Here is a 21,927-nt window from a genome sequence, read left to right on the forward strand (position 1 = left end):
ATAGGAAATGGATATTTTTTAGCTTTTATATTATTTTTACCAAGGTTAACAGTAAAACGTCGTCTGCGTATCATAATATAAAGTAACATCTATGTAAAGTATTTTCTGAGTTTATTCAATATATACAAACATAAAAAACTCATACCGTTCCTCTTTATAGTATTAGTACCGAAATTGATTTAAATTTATATGCATGTTTAAAAATGCTATTTGAATTAATTGGGTACAAATTGTTTCGGACTACACGAGTAAAGCAAATAATTGTTTCACAACTCCCAAGTGATGTCTGACCAGAGGGCGGAAAGCAAACAGACGCCGAGCTAATGAAAACCACAAATACATCCGCCCGCTTATTCTTCGACCGTTCAGTCGACATTTCCAGTATAAATTTATGAAGTCGTAATTCCAAAATTTATTTTTAATTAATGTCGAAAGTAACTTTTGTAACGAAGGCAGGCGATGTAAATAAAAGTTTTAGAAATTTAACCTGTAAAATTATTGAGAAATTGAGAGAGATACAATCTTGGATTACAATGGTGGGAGGTTGTAAATACATATATACCTAAACGTTTATAATACCAGGTAGGGTAGTCAGATGTTTTGACTACCATCGCAGAGACGTCAAGATAAACGAAACACTTGACATGCTTTCACTAAGTACAGTACTTTCACGAATCCAGCTACAGGGCTCTAAACGCCTTTTCTTGGATTAATTTGATTCGTTCTCAATTTTCACTAGAAGTGGTAGAAGTTTCCTGAGCGTCTATTAGAATTGTTTTTTGATATCTACCGGATTTAATCTAATGACATTTGTCTTTAATTTGGAGTAGAAAAGCACTTGTTTGTAAACCGCTATGGATTTATAATTAATTAAAGGAATAAAATTATTTACATGTTAAAATATGCTATTAAGTGATGTTTATGATATATGTGAAGTTTTTCTATAACTTATTGTAAAATTATAGTGTCCATGACTTATGCAATAATCGTGCACGGCATGATGTTCATCGTCGAGGGAAATTAAAAGTATCTACAACAACACGTACAAGTACAACTGCAATAATTTTGCTTCCTGTTACAACGTTACGGTAAAATTATGGAATATCGTGTAGCGGTACGATAAATTACACAAAGGCTTATTAGTAAATAGCTTAAAAAATAATAGACTATAAAATATATTGTTAATGACTTATAAACAATCTCAATATTGTGTAATAACTGTACAAATTACATTTTCAATCTCAATATAAAAAGATGCATATCTAAAATAGAAGTTAGAATAACAAGACATATCTATAACCGTAATAAAAGAGTAAAATTAACGACATGTTTACAACGCGTAGAGCGATTGGATCTTACTTTATTTCTTTATTCTTAACAGCGACTAGCCCCGGCTTCTCACGAGTATTTCAATTTACACAAAACCTTAATTAATTATCTAACCTTCCTCAGAAATTACTCTGCTAATATATGAAAATCGCATGTAATCATAACCTGTTCATTATGTTTTAAGATTATAGTGAACATACAGACATGATACATGGAAACTTTCTTTTATAATAATTATATGTACAAATAATATTACTTCCTATATTTGTTAAATATCAAACTTACGTCACAGATTCCATGTTCGTCTATTTTATTGTACTTCTTGGAAAATTTTCATAGAAGTTGATACAGCAAATAACTGTAAAACTTGACAAATGTACATATCTTCTTCAGTTTAGTTAATAATGTTAACAATTTTTTATACAACAGCCTTATCATGCTTTCCCGTAATCCACGTTTCACCCTAAGAAACATGGAACTAATTTCTATCTATTTGCACTATTACGATACTGTGGTAAACCCATAGAAAAATATTACATTAGTATTCTCAACATATTCAGTAATCGCCTATTGTGACGTATTCTATCCGTGACGTAGATAGAAACATGCCTACTATTGTGAAACATAGGGTTTTTAAGTACATAGTATATAACGTCACAATAAAACAATGAGTAGGCAGACATTTCTGTGAATTTTCGTAGACTATTGTAGGGTCTAGTATGCCTATTATTTAGACTATAGGAAATGGCAAATTATTGAAACTTGAACGTGGTATACAGACTTCCATACATTCGGACCACTAGCTACATTGTATTTTTTAACTTTTGTAGTTTTTATAATTGTAAGAATATGATATAAATAATACGCTTTATTAAGCTTACTTTAATACACTTTTTTCCCGTGCATTCGACTTAGATTATTCGCTATATATACATATCTTATCCTACGCTTTTAATTACCAACATCGTTCATCGTGGTATCCCACACCGAGGTAGCAATTCCACAAACATCACTATCCCATCATTGTCAGTTCCTTCTCCGATAATCAAAATAATCTGTATTCATTATTATAGCTATTTTCATTATATATGAGTATGTATTGTAGTATATATAAGACTGTCTATGTAGTTTCATAGACAATAGCCCTGGACATCTTACACAGAATGTAGTTTACAGAATTTAGTTTTGTACATCCTGTATAAGATGCCCAGGGCTTGATATTGATTTTTGGAGCTGGCAGCTTGCCTGTTGGATTGTAAAAGCCGTGCAATGCGACTACATTGGTAATAATGAAGTAATACCTATTGACTTATCGCATAGCAATACACAGAAGGATATAGATAGGTAGATTCCTCTATCTCCTCCCCTCCCTTTCTAATGATTATTTTTTAATTTTAAATCTTCACTTCTCTATCACAAGGCCCTCAAGTACACCCTTGGTCATCTCAAATATCATGAGTATCTGTTTAACCCTTGATAAAATAACATATAGAGCCACAACCTTCACATTTACATTACTAGTAATGATTATTGTTATTGGTAATTGATAGGTATCTACAAAATTATCAGTAATATCGCTCAATATACATATAGCAGAGCTATTACAATAAATTATATAATTACCTACTGCATGTAAACATACTAATTACACACGTGAGTTATAAATACAAACATGATTGTATCTATGTGATTCTTATTTATACACTTGATATAATATAGTATATTATTCACGTGTTTATGAATAGTGAATTTTAATGTAATACTGAACTGTGTCGTCTTGAACTATGTATATAATATTCACTGTAAATTTTTTATAACGACGAGAGCATCTTGTCTTAGTGGTGTATTATTACTATAGCTACTTAGGCCGGAGGGTGAAGAATTCAAATTTGCCAAAGAAGTCTATGGCTAAATTTCTAGGGATGTGTTGCTTTCACAAAATATATATATTGTAGGGAAGTAGTTTCATGAAATATGTATCTTCAATATTATAACATATTTTACGGTTTTTATCTCAATATGTAAATGTAAATGAATTGTTATGTAAAGTAGAAATTAATCGTTCAAGGTAGCAGTATAACTGATATATACGATCCATCTGTCGTTTATAACTCCGTTTTTGCCCTTGAGACATTGTTATGATGATTATTTGCCAGCAGGGCTAACGCTACTTTTAGCTTAGATGCAGTAGTAAACAATATCGTAGATGCTAATTATAGCATTGGAAACGACTTGTTTTATGGTCGATGTAATAGTTTTAGGCATGTTTTATTGTGCTGTTAAAATAAAATCGACGGTCAATATACTAGAATACGTTTTGTAATATCGAACTCATTTACTTAACAGACTTCAAAAGGGTTCTCTCCTTGAAGTCTGTCCACAATGTGAGTGTATTTTTTATGTACTACATAAAAAATACACTAAATACGCAAAATCTGAATCGTGATTTTGGTATAGTTTTATAGTCGTTATATTTTCAGTCGATAATATTGTGCACCCACCTGCGCTAACAATACGTACTGGCGGAGCACCAATGGAGTATGATGGGATGAGCATGAAGTCAAATCAGTATATATATCAGCCCATCGTGCCAATTTTATCAGAAAATAAACGGGACATTTACCATGGGTAATGGAGGTCGATCTGAAATGGTACATTAGGAATAGTTCACCAATTCACCACTACCAACAATTACTTTGACATAATACACAGTATATTGACATTTGTATTCCTAAATATACGTAGTAATAATAACATTTATTACAATCTTGTTTAATTACAATATCAAGTAAAACGTATGAAATCACATATGGGAATATATTATTATACTTTCTATTGTAATTTATATATCTTGTTTATTTCAATACTGTATATACAGCGCACTTCTCAAATATTTTTGTGAGTCTGTGCCAATATGCGTCGCCAAAATACATTGTTAAAACTAACTAACACATACTATATGATTCATAAAAATATGCGAACGTGACTTTACTTCATTATCTGCAGATAACAATAACGATTGGATGAAATCTATATCCCTTCCATCGCCTCTGAATAGATCTTAATTACGTAAGTTGATTCTTATCAGGAGCGCCGACCTAACCAAATACATATAAAATATGTTTTTTATATAATACATTATGTTATCTGTGGTCATAATAACAACTCGTTTTTACTAGTGATTTTACCTATATATTTTTTCCTATACTTATTCGGTTATTAGTACTTGAAGGATCTTGACATTTATTGAATTATTTGTAAACTAATGTTAAAAATGTATGCCCTGCAAAATGTATGCTATGGAATATTTTTTTAAATAGTTACTTTTAAAGTTTTTAATATGATATATTTATGAGATATTTTATATATTCAATAAAGTTTTATATTGTTATTTTTTAAATTTAATCTTAAACTTCGTCTCATAAAAGTAATTTCTATATGAACGTATTTATTTTTTTAATTCCAACAAAAAGAAAGTAAAGAGCTGTTTATAAATATTGTAGTATATATATCTATACTTTAATTAGGGATTTATGAGATTAAATAATAGAAAAATAGAATTTAATGTAACGTCATTGCGAGAAAGTGTCCATGATCATTAAATGACATTACAAATAGATGTTTGGTCAAATAACTCTTAAAAGATGATTAGTATGAAATCTATTTCTGCGATTTCTAATTAAAAAAACCTTTCACAATTTTTTATTAAAACAAACGTTTCAACATTTACGAATTCGTACTCTATCAATGCCTTTCTAATACAAGAAAATAAATTTAATCTCATTAGAGATAGAGCTTTTTTAAGCAAACAGGGCTTGCCTTTCTCCGATTGAGATGTTTACTTTTCATCTTTTGTATTATGCGCACTTTTAGTTTTGAGATGAGTGCTGTTGTTTTGTGAATTAATCTTGTCTACTTAGATAAATCATGAATGTTTTGGCCACAAATAGATCTATATCTTAGTTATTTCACAGAGACATGTAAAGATAAATATGTTATGTTAAACAGTAGGTATATTATACTATTTGTATTTCATGGCATTGCGCGTGTGAATTCGAATAAAATAAACTTTAACAAATAACTGTTCTTGTAGTCGTTTTCTTTGAAATTGAAAAATGTAATGGCGACCATGGTATATTTTTTTAATATTACTATTGATTAAATCGAATTTGGTGTTATTTTATAATAGTCCTTGTCATTACTGAATGAATTTATACCATTCTGTCTATTTCCACTGACACTAGTGTCTGTGAGACCACAAATATTTAGTGCAATAAGCTTTATGACTGTATTAGTGGTCAAATTCCGACCGTTATTGGATCTACATCCATATTGCAACACTTGTTTTACCTCTGAATTAAACAAAATAAAATAAATTAATTAAGTAATGGACATGGACTTCCGTGAAATGCCACATAATTCAATAAAAGCAATAGTAATGTGCTACTGATCAAGTATATTTTATGTAGGTACATTAAAATATTCTTTTATATATGCTTACTCCTAATGTTGTATTGTGAAATTATTAAATCACAATATTTTTGAATGTCAGAGATATATGGATATATTTTGATTTCAGATCACGAAGGTCATCGGGTGCAGCGACTGCTGTCACTCCACAACCAAAGAATTTCAACCCAGGAGGTACGTTATATTTATTATTTTTTTTTTATTTTAATTTCCACATCTTGTTTATTGAGTTGGTATTTCAATTATGACGATACCACCGCACTTCACTTTATTACATATTTTGTTGACAAAAAGATAAGTTATGTACATAATATGCTGTAATCTTTATTTAGACATGGCACAAATATACAAATCAATATATTTTTATATTGTTCCTGTAACATTTATTAATAAATATACCGTCACGACTGTTATACGCGATGGGATAATCAGAGGCAATGTCAACTTGACATGTCCACATTTCGCTGGAGTATTTGAAAACAAAATCTGACAGACGGTAATATATAGTATAGTACCGCCGTCTCTTCCGTCTCTCGGAATATTTTTGTTTTGATATCGATGTTCCCTTAAACGGGAGTCAGAAATTAATTAATCAATTATAAATAGTTGTTATTCACTATATCATAAAACTTTAATACATTTACCTATTACAACATGGCATAATTAGTTTTGTGCCTTTTGACTAGTTTAGTAATGTGATATTGCTTGTGGTCATTTACTGAAAGTAGTAATAAACAATTACTAACATAAAAGTGTTGGTAAATAAATCATGATTAAAAAAATCTTCTATATCGGTTTAAATATGACTTAAATGCCGCATATAATTGCAAATATATAATAAAATTAAAAGGCTTCTCCATTTTGAAATCATTTTAATAGTTTCTTCAAGACGAAGAAATATTTTTTCAATATCATCCCAATATTTATGGTCCATTATAAAAGTTCCGTAATCATTACTCAATTAATATTGTCATCACCAGAGGTAATCCCTGATAAGGAATCCTACTGCCTGTACGCGCACCAATAAGAATAAGTAGATTTAAGCTTGTTGCCGCTTCCCACTTCCTGTCGGATTAATAAGGCCGATATAAATTAATAAAAAAGAAAAAAAATGTCTTAAGTGTCTTGTTGGTGGACTTACATGAATAAATATATTTATGAATAACTTCTTATGAATGACTTCGTATTTCCGAATTTACATTTTCTTTCCAGATATTTTTTTGAGATATGAAGTTCATAATAAAATTTTATTAAAATCCAATTAGATTTAAAGACACTTGAATTTATAATATTAGTATGGATTTAAATTTTATATGAGTCATCATTTATTCTTTTTAACCAGAACTAATTAAGGATAATAAATTTTAAATATTGTTTAATTTATTTTCATCATAATATTCTTTAACTTTTTCTAGAAACTGCCTCGAAATCGATTTTTTTCGAAGCTTTGTATCCCTCAGGTCTTAATTTGAGTCCCCTTGCGAACCACAATACTTGTACCGTCCTTTAGAGTGCTGTTGAAAGGTAGACAGAAGAGCTTGACTTAAAATTTTAATAGACTTGACTTTACCATCCCTATTACTAGTTTACTCCATTTCAGCTACTGAATTAGTCGCATATCATCCGTAATATGATTTTTCACTTACCACTCGTAAGCTCCCAATATTCTTGAGTATATAGCTAATTGGATAATATTAAGTGTATATAATAGTAATTTCAATAAGAAAAAAAATGTGTTCAATTATTAATTGATTACAATTCACGCATGTAACCTTCAATCTTGTATATATTATATAATTTACTAATAAATTTTGATGTCCAATATTGATTATGTTACACGAATTAGTCTTAATTACATAGAATGAAATAAAGTCGCTGTCGCTGTCTGTCCGTACCTATGTATGCTTTAATCTTTAAAACTACTCAACGGATTTTGAAGCGGTTTTTATAATTGTAAGAGTGATTCAAGAGGAAGGTTTATATATATAATACATGCCCACCCGTGCAAAGCCGGGGAAAGTAGCTATAATATTATAATCGTAAAATACTGATTTATTTCTGTTTTACTTTTGTTAGTTAGGTATTCTATACATAATAAATGAAAGACGATGTCTTCATTCTAAGACATCTTGCACAAATGGCTGCCAGTTGTATTACGAAATTTCACAACTTGTATCAAACTTCCGACTGATATCGCAACATCTTCCTTTGTGGACTTGTAACATTATAATAGAATTGTTGCTCCAAATGTACCAGTCTAAAGTTAATATAATACTGAATAGAACTAAAAACAATTGTAATAATTTCTGAGAAAAAATATTATACTTTACATTATAATAAATGTTTATTGTTTATTGTATTTTCTCGTATTGTATGTTTCAACTATTATTTTTTATATGTTATATCAGATCCATCCGATCCTATTATATAAATATTGTGGAATACAGGCCACTTATTTGGTTATAACTATTTTATGTTTTATATTTCGAATACCAAAATTATCTTCTAAATTGTCACTACTATCTATTGTTCTTTTTCGGTTTCCCTTCCTGGCCCTAGTTAGTAGTGTTTCTTTATAATATTAACATATACAATATATATATATCCTACAACTCCCTGGTTTCCTTTATCGCCCACAAATATATTGCATATATACTATAGTATTTTATTTATATACTATAGTATCTACAGTACTATCAGTATATTTTATTTTATAATTATTTTTCTACAAACAATAGCTATATATAAAGTACGATCTTAAATCACAGGATCTGCATTTTCATATTACATAATATTATAGACATTTAGTTACCCAGGTCGGTCGCCCAAGTACTGTATAAAACAAGATACAATGTCACAGACAATATGCGGGTTCTAATTTGAATTTATATCCTCAATATACTGGGACATTTAAATGCAAACTCCATGTTTATTTGCATATTAAATGAGCTTAGGGTTTTTTTTATTTACATCATTCATTATTTCGTAAAAACGTAAAATTAACATATCGCTTCATATTCTTAACAAAAATATTACGTATTGAAATACATTAAATATTAGTCACAATTCGAAAAATTTATAGTATGATAGCCACTACTCTGCCAAATTAAATAGAATAAAATTATTACAGTTAATTAAATTATTAATCAGATTTTGCAGAAAATTTGTTGGAAACAATAAACACATTGTTAATGAAATAGTGTGGTTTGGGTTTTTTAAATGTTCACATTATAATGTTTTTATTTTCCTCTACTACGATTCCTTGTACCTGACTAAGCAAGAAATCAACTGCCAACATCTCCCAGAGATGATTACAGAGTACTGAAACGACTTCAAATTAAGTCCAGTTAACGATCGTTTAAGCCGACAAGGAATTACGAACATGTCACTGTTTTCTTTGAACTAAAACTTGTTGACAGACACCGGTGCATTCGATTAGTAACATACTAAACAAAAACAACTCATATCTATGAATAACTCATGGATAATGGTAAACACTTGATCACATACAAAAATAATCACGATATACTTTATTCCTCGAAACGAACGTACAGCTGACATAATTATTATCGATATAGATGATCCCCAACATACAACATGTGATAAGGAAATCGGATGTTTTGGCGCGATTTTTTGTAAACAAACCTTTTCCTATTGATTTGATAGACAGCTTTTACATACATGCAAATAAAAAGTAAAACATAGGTTGAGTAAATAAGTTATATTATATATATATTAATAAAAATGTAACTGCAACTGTGTTTACATGAAAGATATATGGTAAAAACATTTTGTTATTAGGGGACTTTATCAGCGTAATAAAACCCACAATAATAATTGTTAGAATTTATGTCTATTTTTATATGCACGTTAATCATAGAAACGGCTTTCACCCTAATTGGTTGCAGTATTCACTAATCTATTATATTATGATAAGCTTCGCTTAAAATTTGTGTTTTTATTTTATTTCAGTTCATAAAAAAGTTACATATGTCAAGCTCACCTCGTACTTAACCATAATAGTAAAATAAAATATACAATCTACTTAATGGGTCTTCGTCGGAAAATCCTTTTACATCGTGACCATTTAATTGTCGTGTTACTGTTTGTTTTATATCGATTTCTACGATTCTTCACCTTCGTCACCTCAGTGTTCCGCCTATATCGACCAATTGGTGACGTGAGTGTATACATATATGTATACATACAGTACTGATAGATTACTACGTTTGTGACTTAATTAAATAGTATATTAACCACATGTGTGTTTTATAAACAATTATATTTATAATAATGTGCTTATTAAAATAATTGTATTAAGTATGTGTAAAGGTACTTATATTTCATCTATTTGTAACATATATATTAAGTAAGTATGCGCACATTATTTTTAAATAATATGTTAATCGGAACATTACTCATATAAAACCGGAAGAAAAGTATATTATTACATTCATAAAAATAATTATTTGTAAGAATGAGCTGGACTGTAAAAAACAATAAATTATTCTGTGTATAATTGTAGTAAGTGACGACTTCGCCGACTTAGTTGCTCGTTAGTATATTACTTCACTTCGCCGGTTCAATACTTCTCACGATACAAAGTTTTATATTCACAAGTATTATGATTTTTATATTGTTCTGGGTGTATTCTATCTACATTAGGTATATAATTACAAAGAAATGTATTTAATTATTTCTATTAGTCGTTTAGTATTCGTAACACAAGATCTGCTGGTTTAAGACTAGATGGCGCTGTTTGAATTGTACAATTACTATACTTTTTATCTTTAATTAATAAACACAAAACTGATAAAATATATTATATTTTTTCCATCTGTCAGGTATAATTTGATTGAAAAACACAATATTCACTGTTTACGTACTTCGTTAAATACTATTTGCTAACACAAATACACGACTGTGCATATGTCAATGACAAATGGTAAGGACCCAGAAGGCCACGCTATACTTTGGAACATCGATTTTTACCAAGGTAAATTTTCTAACAAATGGTCTTCGGAAGTAGTTAGTTATTTCTTAATATAATACATTTTTAGCTATTGTTAACCAATTTCACGACTTGACGGCCTTTGTGGTCTAGCCATATTTCCTCCAATGGTCGCGGGTTCGATTCCTCGCACGGTACAAACATTTGTATTCATGAATATGATTATTTTTATCGGTCTGAGTGTTTTCTATGTATTCTAGTACCCATAACACAAACTATGCTTACCTTGGGAATAGATGGCGCTGTGTTCCTTGTCCAGGATGTATTAAATAATAAAAATTAAAAATAATATTAATGTTGCACTTCCACATATCCTGTACATATTAATGAATATTATATTCTCATATAATCACACATTGCCAAAATTTATGAAAGTATGTGTATAACGTAGACGTCGAAGCTTTACAGTCCTTGTGAAAAATAACTTGCATTTGGAGCGTGACAAGTACTAATGAGACGCAATGTTAGCCGGCTTCAATTGAGCCCGGGACGACTGTCGCACTGTTCCAGGAAAGTGAGAAATGTAGGCCACAGCGAGGCCAAGTAGATAGCGGCTTAGATGCCGCGGTACTCTGTGGTGATTATTAAATTCAATTTCTATAAAAGGTTGAGGTTAATGTGAAACGTTGCGGAAAAATTGGAAATGTTCTTTATTGAATTGTCATTCGTGCGTGAGCTTTTTATTGGACATTAATATTGGGATTATTTAAAATTGTATTAAAAATACATCTATACTATTATTAACGTCGACCATCTAATTGACGGTAACGTTATCTATAACATTAAGTATAAGCTTGTACTGTTTGTTTACAACAAGCCGAACTTCGTTTTTTGAAATATTTTTTTAATAAACCTGTAGTGGCAATTAAAGTTATAGACTTTAATTTCCACTACAGGTCTATTATAAAACAGATACAATGGTAATGAATCTACTATGCTATCAATACAAAGGTAAATCGTATCAACAATACAAAGACTCGTTGAACTAGTTCAGTACATGCTACCGCGTAACACAAAAATACAATCAAATTTAGAAACATCTACTCGTACTTTCCAAAGTTGATTAAAAAACAAATTGTAATCAAATCCAAACCCCGAATCCAATACAAATTGTTAACACGCGACATAAAACATATTCTTCTAAGTCTATATTTATTTTACTGTTTTATTTAATTGAAAAGTGGTTATTAACGTGTGCTCTAAATACTTTCGTGAGCCGAGGACGTAGCCATGATCTATATCTTATTTCGCTAATTTTTTATTGAGTTTTTGCTAGTTATCGGTCTTGTTCGTAGAATGTTACACTTACGTGCAGGAAATTCTACGAAAACTTCAATATAAATGTATCTAATGACGAATCCGTACAAAAAAATTTATACATTTGTGATTTCAATTTCAGAAACAATTTCTGACTTTGCCGCTCAATGTTGTTAATTTTATACACAATTTGATAATCACATATGGAGACATTAGAAATATTAATAGTATCTGATAACTAAATTCCTAATTAATATAACCGAATCGATAGCAACAAATTTAGGACTAACAAGGTAAAACAAGAAATCTATAATATAATACAAGTATCTGGATTATTCGTTCTTTAGACACTTGAACATATAATATAACATATGCTATATTTATATACATATATCAGATAACAATTTTCTTCGTTAATATAAAGAGATCAAAACCACGAACAGCGGAAAGTTGAGTGAAACTAAAACGAAACTATCCCACTTTTATACCAACCTATCAAATCAAACTTTGCGATACATTGAAACTACTCGGAAAACAATAGGTATAAGAAGTAGTTATTGACGAAAATATTGTTTTGACATCGCAGATCAATCAGACTTGTCTGCTACTTGTTATAAACGTTGGCGTCGCTGGACAAATAATGCGGCCAATGACATTGTGACATGATATGTTTACCGATTTTAAAAACGAGACTCAATTAGATTGTGTTTATTGTATGTTACACATTATCTTACATTGATAGTGAACTCATTGTAATACACTTAGATATACTTTACCAATTTAGTAATCATTTCCTTTGAAAGTTTTACTACACTGTCCTACTCATTGCTACAGCTACTACTTTGTACTGTAATTACTAAATCCAATGAACAAAAATCTTCCATGTTAACATTAGTACAATTCGTCTCATTTTGGTAACTATATTTTCCACAACTTTCCACAACCAAAACTTTCAATGGCACAATGAATAGATATACTCATTAAAGTGGGGTGTGCTAAGATCCTGTGATTCGCACTTTAACTCACTTAAAAAACCATGACTACCACACTGGACTGGAAAATAATAGGTACCCTTTATGGGTACCTATTATTTTAGTACCTGCATTTTTTATAATAATATGACGATACTGTGACGTCTGAATACGTATACAGGGTTTTTACGTGCGTTTCCGGCCTTAAATTGAATCATAAACCACTTTCGCTACTCTACCAGCCAGTAATTTTTTTTTTATTGACGTTCAATAAATTAGTATGGAACCAATTATAATCTATTCATAAGCGAAGAAAGCATGAAAATACTAATATGTATTTGGAACTGAGAACCGACTCGCTTATTTACTGTCACAATTGAATTAGATTTGAATAATGTATAAAACATGAATTCACGCTTATGCTGGAGAATGAATTTATAATGTTTTAAGAGAAATACACAATCGAAATTTTGCAGTTTCCTCAAATTATTTTCCGTATCGTTTCTGTTTTTATCTTTTTTTTTTAATTACTAAGTAACATCTAATCTGCTAATATGTAATCGTCGCCTGTATATTATGAAGAGTATAACGGGCATCAAGTTATCGTGTGACACCCATGGCATCATGCCTTATAATACCGGAGGACTGAGATATCATACCTCCTTACTCTTTAATTTCACTGTCATATCTCAGACTTTACTCGAAACACGTTTTACAAAACCAGTTGCATGGCGGCAGAAATAAATGAGACACAGTACTTACTTAGACGACTTTAATAAAGTTGTAGTCGTAGTATAACTATAATTCTTTTAAGACCTATATAAAACAGTACTTTCAGTAAATAAGGTGGTAGTGGCTGTCTGTTTACGTTAACATATTTAACTACTAGTATTAATATAGATTTCATAATATTTACGTTACAAGCTTGTCATCGATTGGTTGCAGACAACGAGTAATCTTTATTTACTTCACATGGGGTCAAAGCGCGTCAAAACTCGCTAGTTATCTAGAAGAAGACACCACTTTGTGACGCGCTAATCACGTGCTCCTTGCAATACAGTAAACAATTATAATTAATCTTCTTAATTATCAGGACCTTTAACATATCGATAATTGTGAATTATCTCTGTGTCATTCCGGAACCGGTTAAATAGTAAGCCAACATTATCTGCATGAGAGGATAAATATATAGACAATTGTAGATAATGCGACTGAATAGATATTTTTAATTTTAAAGTTATAGCATTATTAATGTTTGTCCAATATATTTTTATTTTGGTATTAATTTTGATATGGCTATTTAAGTAACTAATCAACAATTTAAATGATATACCCTTACAGCAAGTATATTTCTATTTTCCGTATAATAAAAATATTTTTCCAGCTTTATTTCGTAAATAAATTATCAAAGGTCAAGAAACAAAATTTTCTCGCCATTTCTGAATACTAACTTATGAAGTCCAATTTGTTTAGAAATTAAGAGGAACAAGTTTGAATTGCGTATAATCCTCAAACTCGTCTTCTAATTTCGCCTAATGACAACACTTGAACCTTTAGAAATGCTGAATATCTTATAAATATTTTTGTCTTTATCATCTTTGGCGTATTTTGGGGGTGGAAACGAATACATATCTGCTATCTTATGAATCTTCTGTGTTATTCACACAATGCTCTAACAATATCAAAATTTTTTATCAATTAACTTTAAGATGCCCTGTTAAACGAGCCTGTTGTTATACCGATAAGCTGACCCTATAATACTCATTCGAGTGTCAATAATGAGTCACAATTAACATATGCGTTATGACCTATTTCACACATTGATTATCGTAAATTATTACAATTATTTGAGTGGAGTTATTCCTTGTTTATTAAAAAAATAATAAAATTAAAGTATATTAAATTTAATCTGTAATATTAGATTTAATGCAAATCGTAATTTTTGTCCGTATTTTTTATCTTAAATTATAAATATTCGACAATTGTTTTAATTTTGTGTAACTTTCAGGAAATTTATAGTAGTATCATCTTTTACACATAGAACACGTAACTTTTTAAACCGTTTTCTGCTAACTCCGATTTCACCATAGATTTATATACACTTTCCATGATAAGACAATAAATAGGTACAGTATTCTTTGTTTGATGTATCTAACAGATTTGTGAAGAAATTAATTTTAGGGGTCTTTTGTTGAATCTTGTTCATCGTACTCATACCATAGATACATTTTCTCCAACCAGTACCTTTTAATTAAAAATAAAGGTATATTTGTAACTGACTCCATTCTTAAAAAAATCTCTTCCGTGATTGCATGAGAACCTCAGTAACTAACAATTACTTAATACATATGAATAAATAACATCCTCCAAATAGTATGTTTTTTTATATTTTTATTGATAAATAAGACTAGGAAATAAGCGATGATTTATTGTCCACTAAAGTGGGTATTTCCAATTACATTTATTAGTTTATTAGTCACTATTTGTCCTTCCGTAAAATAAAAGTGTATTGTATATCATGTACTCTTTTTGTATGATTCTTTTAAAGCAACCAAAGCGGATATGCTGTATTTGAAGAAATTAAATAATTACTTCAACTTTATTATGTAAATATTACGAGCTATATCCTCCGTCAAGCAACTTGTTTTGTAAACTGTGTTTCGGGTGAGGCAAGGCAGTGAAATTACATTATAATACACAATAAGTCTTCATAATAATAAGATTATAATTACAGAATAGGAGACATAGGACGACCTCGGTAGTCTAGCTATTTAGCACACGCCTTACTTCCGATGGTCGACCCAATCCAGCAGGTTCGATTCCTCGCTCGGTACAACTATTGTACTGATTAGTATGATTACTGACTGAGTATGATTGTTTGTATCGGTCTGGGTTTTTCTGTATATATTATTTATGAAAAAATGTATGTATGTATTTATAGCAATTGTCTAGTACCCATAACACAAGCTCTGCTTAGCTTGTGATAATGCTATGTGAATTGTGAAGATATTTTTATTGTTATTGTTAAGTCATCTTAGTTTTCCGGAATGAAAAAGCATGAACCACTCATGCTTTTTCATGGTCATCATGGTCGACACATGATAACGTATATTATTTAATATTGTCATCGTTCATTTGTTTTTCAAAACCACTTTCTATAAACATACCTATTAGTGTACTTTTAATTATAAATGTTGTAATGTAAATTTTATATGACTACTCTGTAGTAGTTTTTTGGCGCTTCTTTTCCGTATATATGTTTAGCTGTGACAATACCAATAGGAATTAATCGGTAGATTACCCTAACGATTTAAAAAAATACTTACAAAAACGTGTTTATAAATATTTACATAAAAACGCGATAGGTAATATGTTGAAAAAACTTTCGTATATTTTGTTTTATATGTTATATTCTGCTCTAAGAGCGCGAGCGAAGCTCTATCATTCTAGTAATGGAATATAAAAAATGTCTATGGGTTTATACTAGTCCATATGTCTAATTACGTACATATCACCTGACAATTATTCTTCGTATAGAAATAAACCATATTTTATCCAGCTGCGTACTAACTAGCCGTCAACCCTTCTCAGAAATCGAAAGTAAATACATTCTAAATATATTATCAATAACAAGTCCCTAACTATTATATTTTGTACTAGAAAAAAAAACAACCAAGTAGAGTAAAAATGATGTGATACTTATATATAAAACATATAAAAGTAATAAAAAATATATGATGGAAATAATACACAACAAATTATTCTATATGTAATAAAAAAGAATTCAATATTATTATGAATATTTTTTTCATAAACTATTTTTTATTATAATATATAGTTTTATTAATTTATAAACTGAAATAAAAACTATAAGTCAACTGTTTGTCCATAGGTAGGTAGTGTACAAAAGATATAGATAATGATAATGGTATTATGGTTTTATTAACTTCCAATAAGTATATTAATTTTACATCATGATTAAAAAACACGTTGGTTGACTACTGTAATCTATAAATTATAGTAAGTACTTATTGACGTCATTGTCATAAAATACTTTGTTATTGTATACAGATAAAATTGTACCAATATATGGGATTTAGCAATAAAAAATATAACGCATCTACCAAGTTTTAATTCCAAATTATATATTTATGCAATCATCATGTCTTTATTGCATTGTCTTTGTCAAAACGCTGATCCGCTTATGCGTCATACAAGAGACCATCCCGTGTCTACCACCGCCTGTTTTTTTTTTCAAGTATACTGTGGTCCTTTTGTTCATAGAGTGGTGTTATAACCTATAGTCCTATATATCAACTAACACTGAAATATTATTTCAAGGTACTGTTTCATACTTCATGATATTAGCGCGTTCAACGAAACAAACTTTTCAGCTTTATAATTTAATGTATAAAAATCTCGTGTCACAATATTATTTATCGAATTCCTCCGACAAAACCTTAAATTTTGGTTGCTCATATTAAAGTATTTTGTGGTGTTACAATTTAAGTTGATCTGCTATGTATTACTATAGAATTAATAAAGATATTCGTATTATCCATCATTTAAATCTGATTTTAAAGAGGTAAGCTTTAATTAGTCATTAATTATAACCGATAAGTAATCGGTTTAAATTCACTACTATCTTAACTAAATGTGTTCAGGCACACTTTGACAATATCGGGAAACTGCGGCATGAGATGAAAGACCACGAAATTTACTATAATTATGGTATATTGTTGACACATGACACTACCTTGCCTTGTAATTAAACCTGAAGCATACATATCTGCATAAGAAACAATATGTCACTATATGTATATATCGCACTCACGTATCTCTAATTGTACCTTTCTTTTAAATCTTCTGTGACAGTAATTTAAATCGATCTTTAAGCTATATTGTTTTCCTATATACCATTTTCAATACCTGAACTATTTCTGGAATTTACTATTATATGTACCAACATTACTCTTTATTACAATGATTTGTGAACATGTACATTAATATTCAAATAAGTAATATGAGTAGGTATATTTTTACCTTATTCCATTTTTGTAAGAATCTAAGCTCTCTTTGATGTTTCGCAAACAAGTTGGGTTCACCGAAAGTAACATAAAGTTAATTTTAGATTATTGCTGGATAATTTAAATTAGGTATTTATTTGAATGTGAACACCAATTAGTTCATGTCCATATTTGTTACATCTTAATAAGATTTATTAATTATGTTCATGTTTTGTAAGTAGGCTAAACGTAACGAATACATTTCGTTAACATTCTAGTCAGAAATCTATACATATAATAAAGTCCGACATACACATGTACCTATACGATAAACTAAACACTACTCTTTACAACGTCACTGATTATTAAGCGGTTCTTACAATTTCTGTTTTTTTGTCTGTGTGTCTGTGCACTATAATCGCACTATTTTCACATCATATAATAAATACAAATTATACTAACATAGTATTGCCTCATATAGTTCTTAGAAAACTGTAGATTCTTATTTCAACTAAATTTTGTTTGTATGTTATGCGAGATATTTTCCTATTCTGAATTGATTTTCGTGATGCTATCATTGAACAACAGATTTCGCTCCAAAATATATTAGAATATATCGTGGTAATATTGATGTACATTATTTTTTAATTATAATTAATTAATATTTTTGCTTGTTACAGACGAAGCCTATATGAAGCTGGCACTGGAGACCGTGGAGGAACTCGACTGGTGCTTAGACCAGCTCGAGACCATACAAACTCATCGTTCAGTCTCCGATATGGCTTCGCTCAAGGTTAGTTCTATTGTGAACAGTTCCACTAACGTAGTTATCTATTCACAATGTTAACTACGTGATTATGACATACATAATGCCTATTATTTCGTTTCCATTTAAAATTTAGCTTTGTTCCATGTCAAAACAGTTATCTTCCATGAAATATTTATATGTTTGTTGTAATGTCTATGCGTTCCTAAAGTATTCATCTAGTATATATAAAAAATCTTTATAAGTTTGTCCTTTATGTTAAAATATCACCTAGCATTAAAAATTGGAAATAATGGAGACTATTTGTTTAACAAAATAATATATCCCATTCCATTGCGAACGATATTGCGGACAAAGGCTAGTAGAGTATGAAATTGATATTTCTACGCCAGAAGTAAAGATAACATAACCTTACAGTAAGTCGACATGGCAACTCACAAACTAATAATCTGAACTGATATATGTAATTGATTGCTGTGGATAAAGACGATAGTAACGAACGAGGAACTAGAAAATATTAATTTGCCTATAAATATGATATTAGTCAACAAAATCATTTTTATATTAAAGTATTCTTTAGAGTAATTTATTAATAACCCGTAATGGACCATAGTACAAACTGCCCGATACTTTTTTATTTGATTAAAAACAGGTCATTTATAGATTTATAGAAGAACTTTCCTGAAAAATGTATTGACATGGAGCGATTACGTAGAGACAAAGGCTATATAAGACTTAATTTAAATTTGACATTTATTCATCTTGTAAATAATATGCTTTCGATATATGTAATATTTTTATTTTTAGTGTACTCATTTTCTTGAAAATGGCAAACTTTAATTGTATTAATGGCAATGTTTATTACAAATTTGCGACATATTCTTAATTATTTGGTTAATTATCTCTGTCTCTCGGCGTACAATATTTGTAACATGATTTTACAATTATTTGTTGCAAATTTTCCATCACTGAATTCATTTTCAATCAAATTATTTTAAGGGAAAATATCAATACTCGAACAGGAAAGTATTGCATTGTGGGCAATTATTGTCTAATTGGTATTTTTTGAGTTATTGTACCTATACAGATTCATTATTTTATAGCAGGTAAGATGAGATTATAACTTACAAATGTCTTAGTGGAAATTTACGTACGAAAATACACGAACTAGGTCTTACATTTTAGCACCTATTTACCAGCACAATGACTGTCGTCATGGCGATGATATCTTTAATTGTGTTTCTCATAAAATCGAATCTTTTCTCACCTGTGTGTTATGGATATAAATGATTGTGAGTTAACTGTAACCGCTTGGTATTGAACGAAAACAAGACTTTTCTATTTATACTTTTATATATATTAAACGTTTGTTATTATTGTATATAAAAATATATAGGACTTGTAGTTAGTCTCGGGGTTGACCCGGGCGCTCGTAATATTGTAAGTATTATGTTAATTTTATTGAATGTTATATCTTTCAACCAAGTTGGTCATACAAATAAATATAATTTCTGTGACATACAAAAAAATATTTCTAATTTACAATATTAGCATATGTAGACATAGAATATTAGTCTACTTTTACTTATAACAGAATACATTCTCAACTAGTGCAGATTGAATGTCAAGTTATGGAATCTATGTTTTTTGAAAGGAAAATAACGGATTTATGTTCCTTTTTACAAAAGACATAGATTAGATACGCGAGACACACTCGCATTCCAACATATTCCAAAACCGCGAATTAATCCGCAAATGTGTCGTTCATATATGTCAGTATCTTTCCCATTATACATATAATTATCAGTTATATATCAATCAACTGCATGAGGTCATATTTATCTGGATATAAATACAAGCAAATTAATTATAAAGGCTTAAATAATTATTTGTACATAAATATTTTAAGCCTACGCTATTCTTTGATACAAATTAATTGATATAAAGCAATCCTTCTCCAAATGTTATAAATATAAAAGAGATGCCTTACATATTGAAATATTTCGGCAGTGGCGCAAGTATACAATCTTGTAATCTATCTAACTCAGTGCAGTGATACATTACATGGATTAGAATAAATAAACTCCTGGTTTCATCTTCATTTAAACTTTACCTACTTCCGTTTATTCAGAAATCTGGAAAAATAAAAGAATAAGAGATACATATGTATGTAGAACAATCATAAACCTGTATATATTTTTGTACTATTTTTTTTATTGTAAAGACGCGGTACTTGTTCTATTTCGAACAACAGTAGGTGATTTTTTTATACATTGTCGAAAAATAACAAGTAATCTCATGAGGCATCGTAAATAAAATCCTAGTCAATGAGGCAAAATAGTAATAATATATTGGACTTTTGATATTGTATAATCAGGTTTCAGATAAAATTAAAACTATGTACAAATAGGTAAATCGTAACATAATACTCTTTGGCCCATATTTAAATATCAGCCAGTAATGTGAACCATTTTTCCTTCTATTATTTTTGGTAACATCTTCTGGATCGTGCGTCAGCTTTCCATGCTTCTTTTAATAAAACTTTTAAAAATAAATGATAGGGTTCTGTAGTATACCTACTTATGTTATACCATTTTAATTTAAAATTGAGTTTAGACTTGAGTGTAATATAATCCAGAGAATCGTTTTCAGGTATTTTTAGACGAGACTTAAGAAATACCTTTTCTACATACAATAATAATTAAACAATTAATACTCTTCTGTTTCTAGTGCAATAAAATACCTATATAATAAAAATAAAATAGAAATAAATGATAATTGTTATTTACAACTTTGGCATACCATCTACCTAATATATTCGTCATCATCTAAAGTGAATATATTTATAATATTTTCGTCAATTTGTATGCATTTCAATACATTAGTGAAAAATAAAAACAGTCTCTGTTCTATAGTAGTAATATAAAACACACTAAATTAATATTATTTTAATTTCCAAGGATTGTTAAGTAACCTGTTTATGGGTTGTCCTTATCTATAGTGTAAACAGATCTTTCTAAGTATTTTGTCAAAAACTGCTTTATATAACAGGTAACAAAATCTGCTACGGTCTATGAGATGGGCTTGGGGAGCTTACCCTTCGCAGTAACAAGATAC

The 21,927-nt window shown here is 29.4% G+C and overlaps 1 protein-coding gene across 7 annotated transcripts in view; it reads left to right on the forward strand.

The window, feature by feature from the left end:
• The window catches only part of LOC131854993 (cAMP-specific 3',5'-cyclic phosphodiesterase), a 346,930-nt gene that overhangs the window by 300,217 nt on the left and 24,786 nt on the right, over positions 1 to 21,927 (forward strand). For all 7 annotated transcript variants that reach the window (XM_059206197.1, XM_059206193.1, XM_059206194.1 and 4 more), the window contains 2 exons: positions 5,909 to 5,973; positions 18,725 to 18,837. In XM_059206197.1, coding sequence (XP_059062180.1) covers positions 5,909 to 5,973; positions 18,725 to 18,837 — 178 coding nt within the window. The remainder of the gene's footprint in view (positions 1 to 5,908; positions 5,974 to 18,724; positions 18,838 to 21,927) is intronic.

This window comes from Achroia grisella, unplaced genomic scaffold (genome assembly GCF_030625045.1).
Source record: "Achroia grisella isolate CSIRO2021 unplaced genomic scaffold, CSIRO_AGI_Agris_v1 utg126, whole genome shotgun sequence".
Taxonomy (NCBI): domain Eukaryota; kingdom Metazoa; phylum Arthropoda; class Insecta; order Lepidoptera; family Pyralidae; genus Achroia; species Achroia grisella.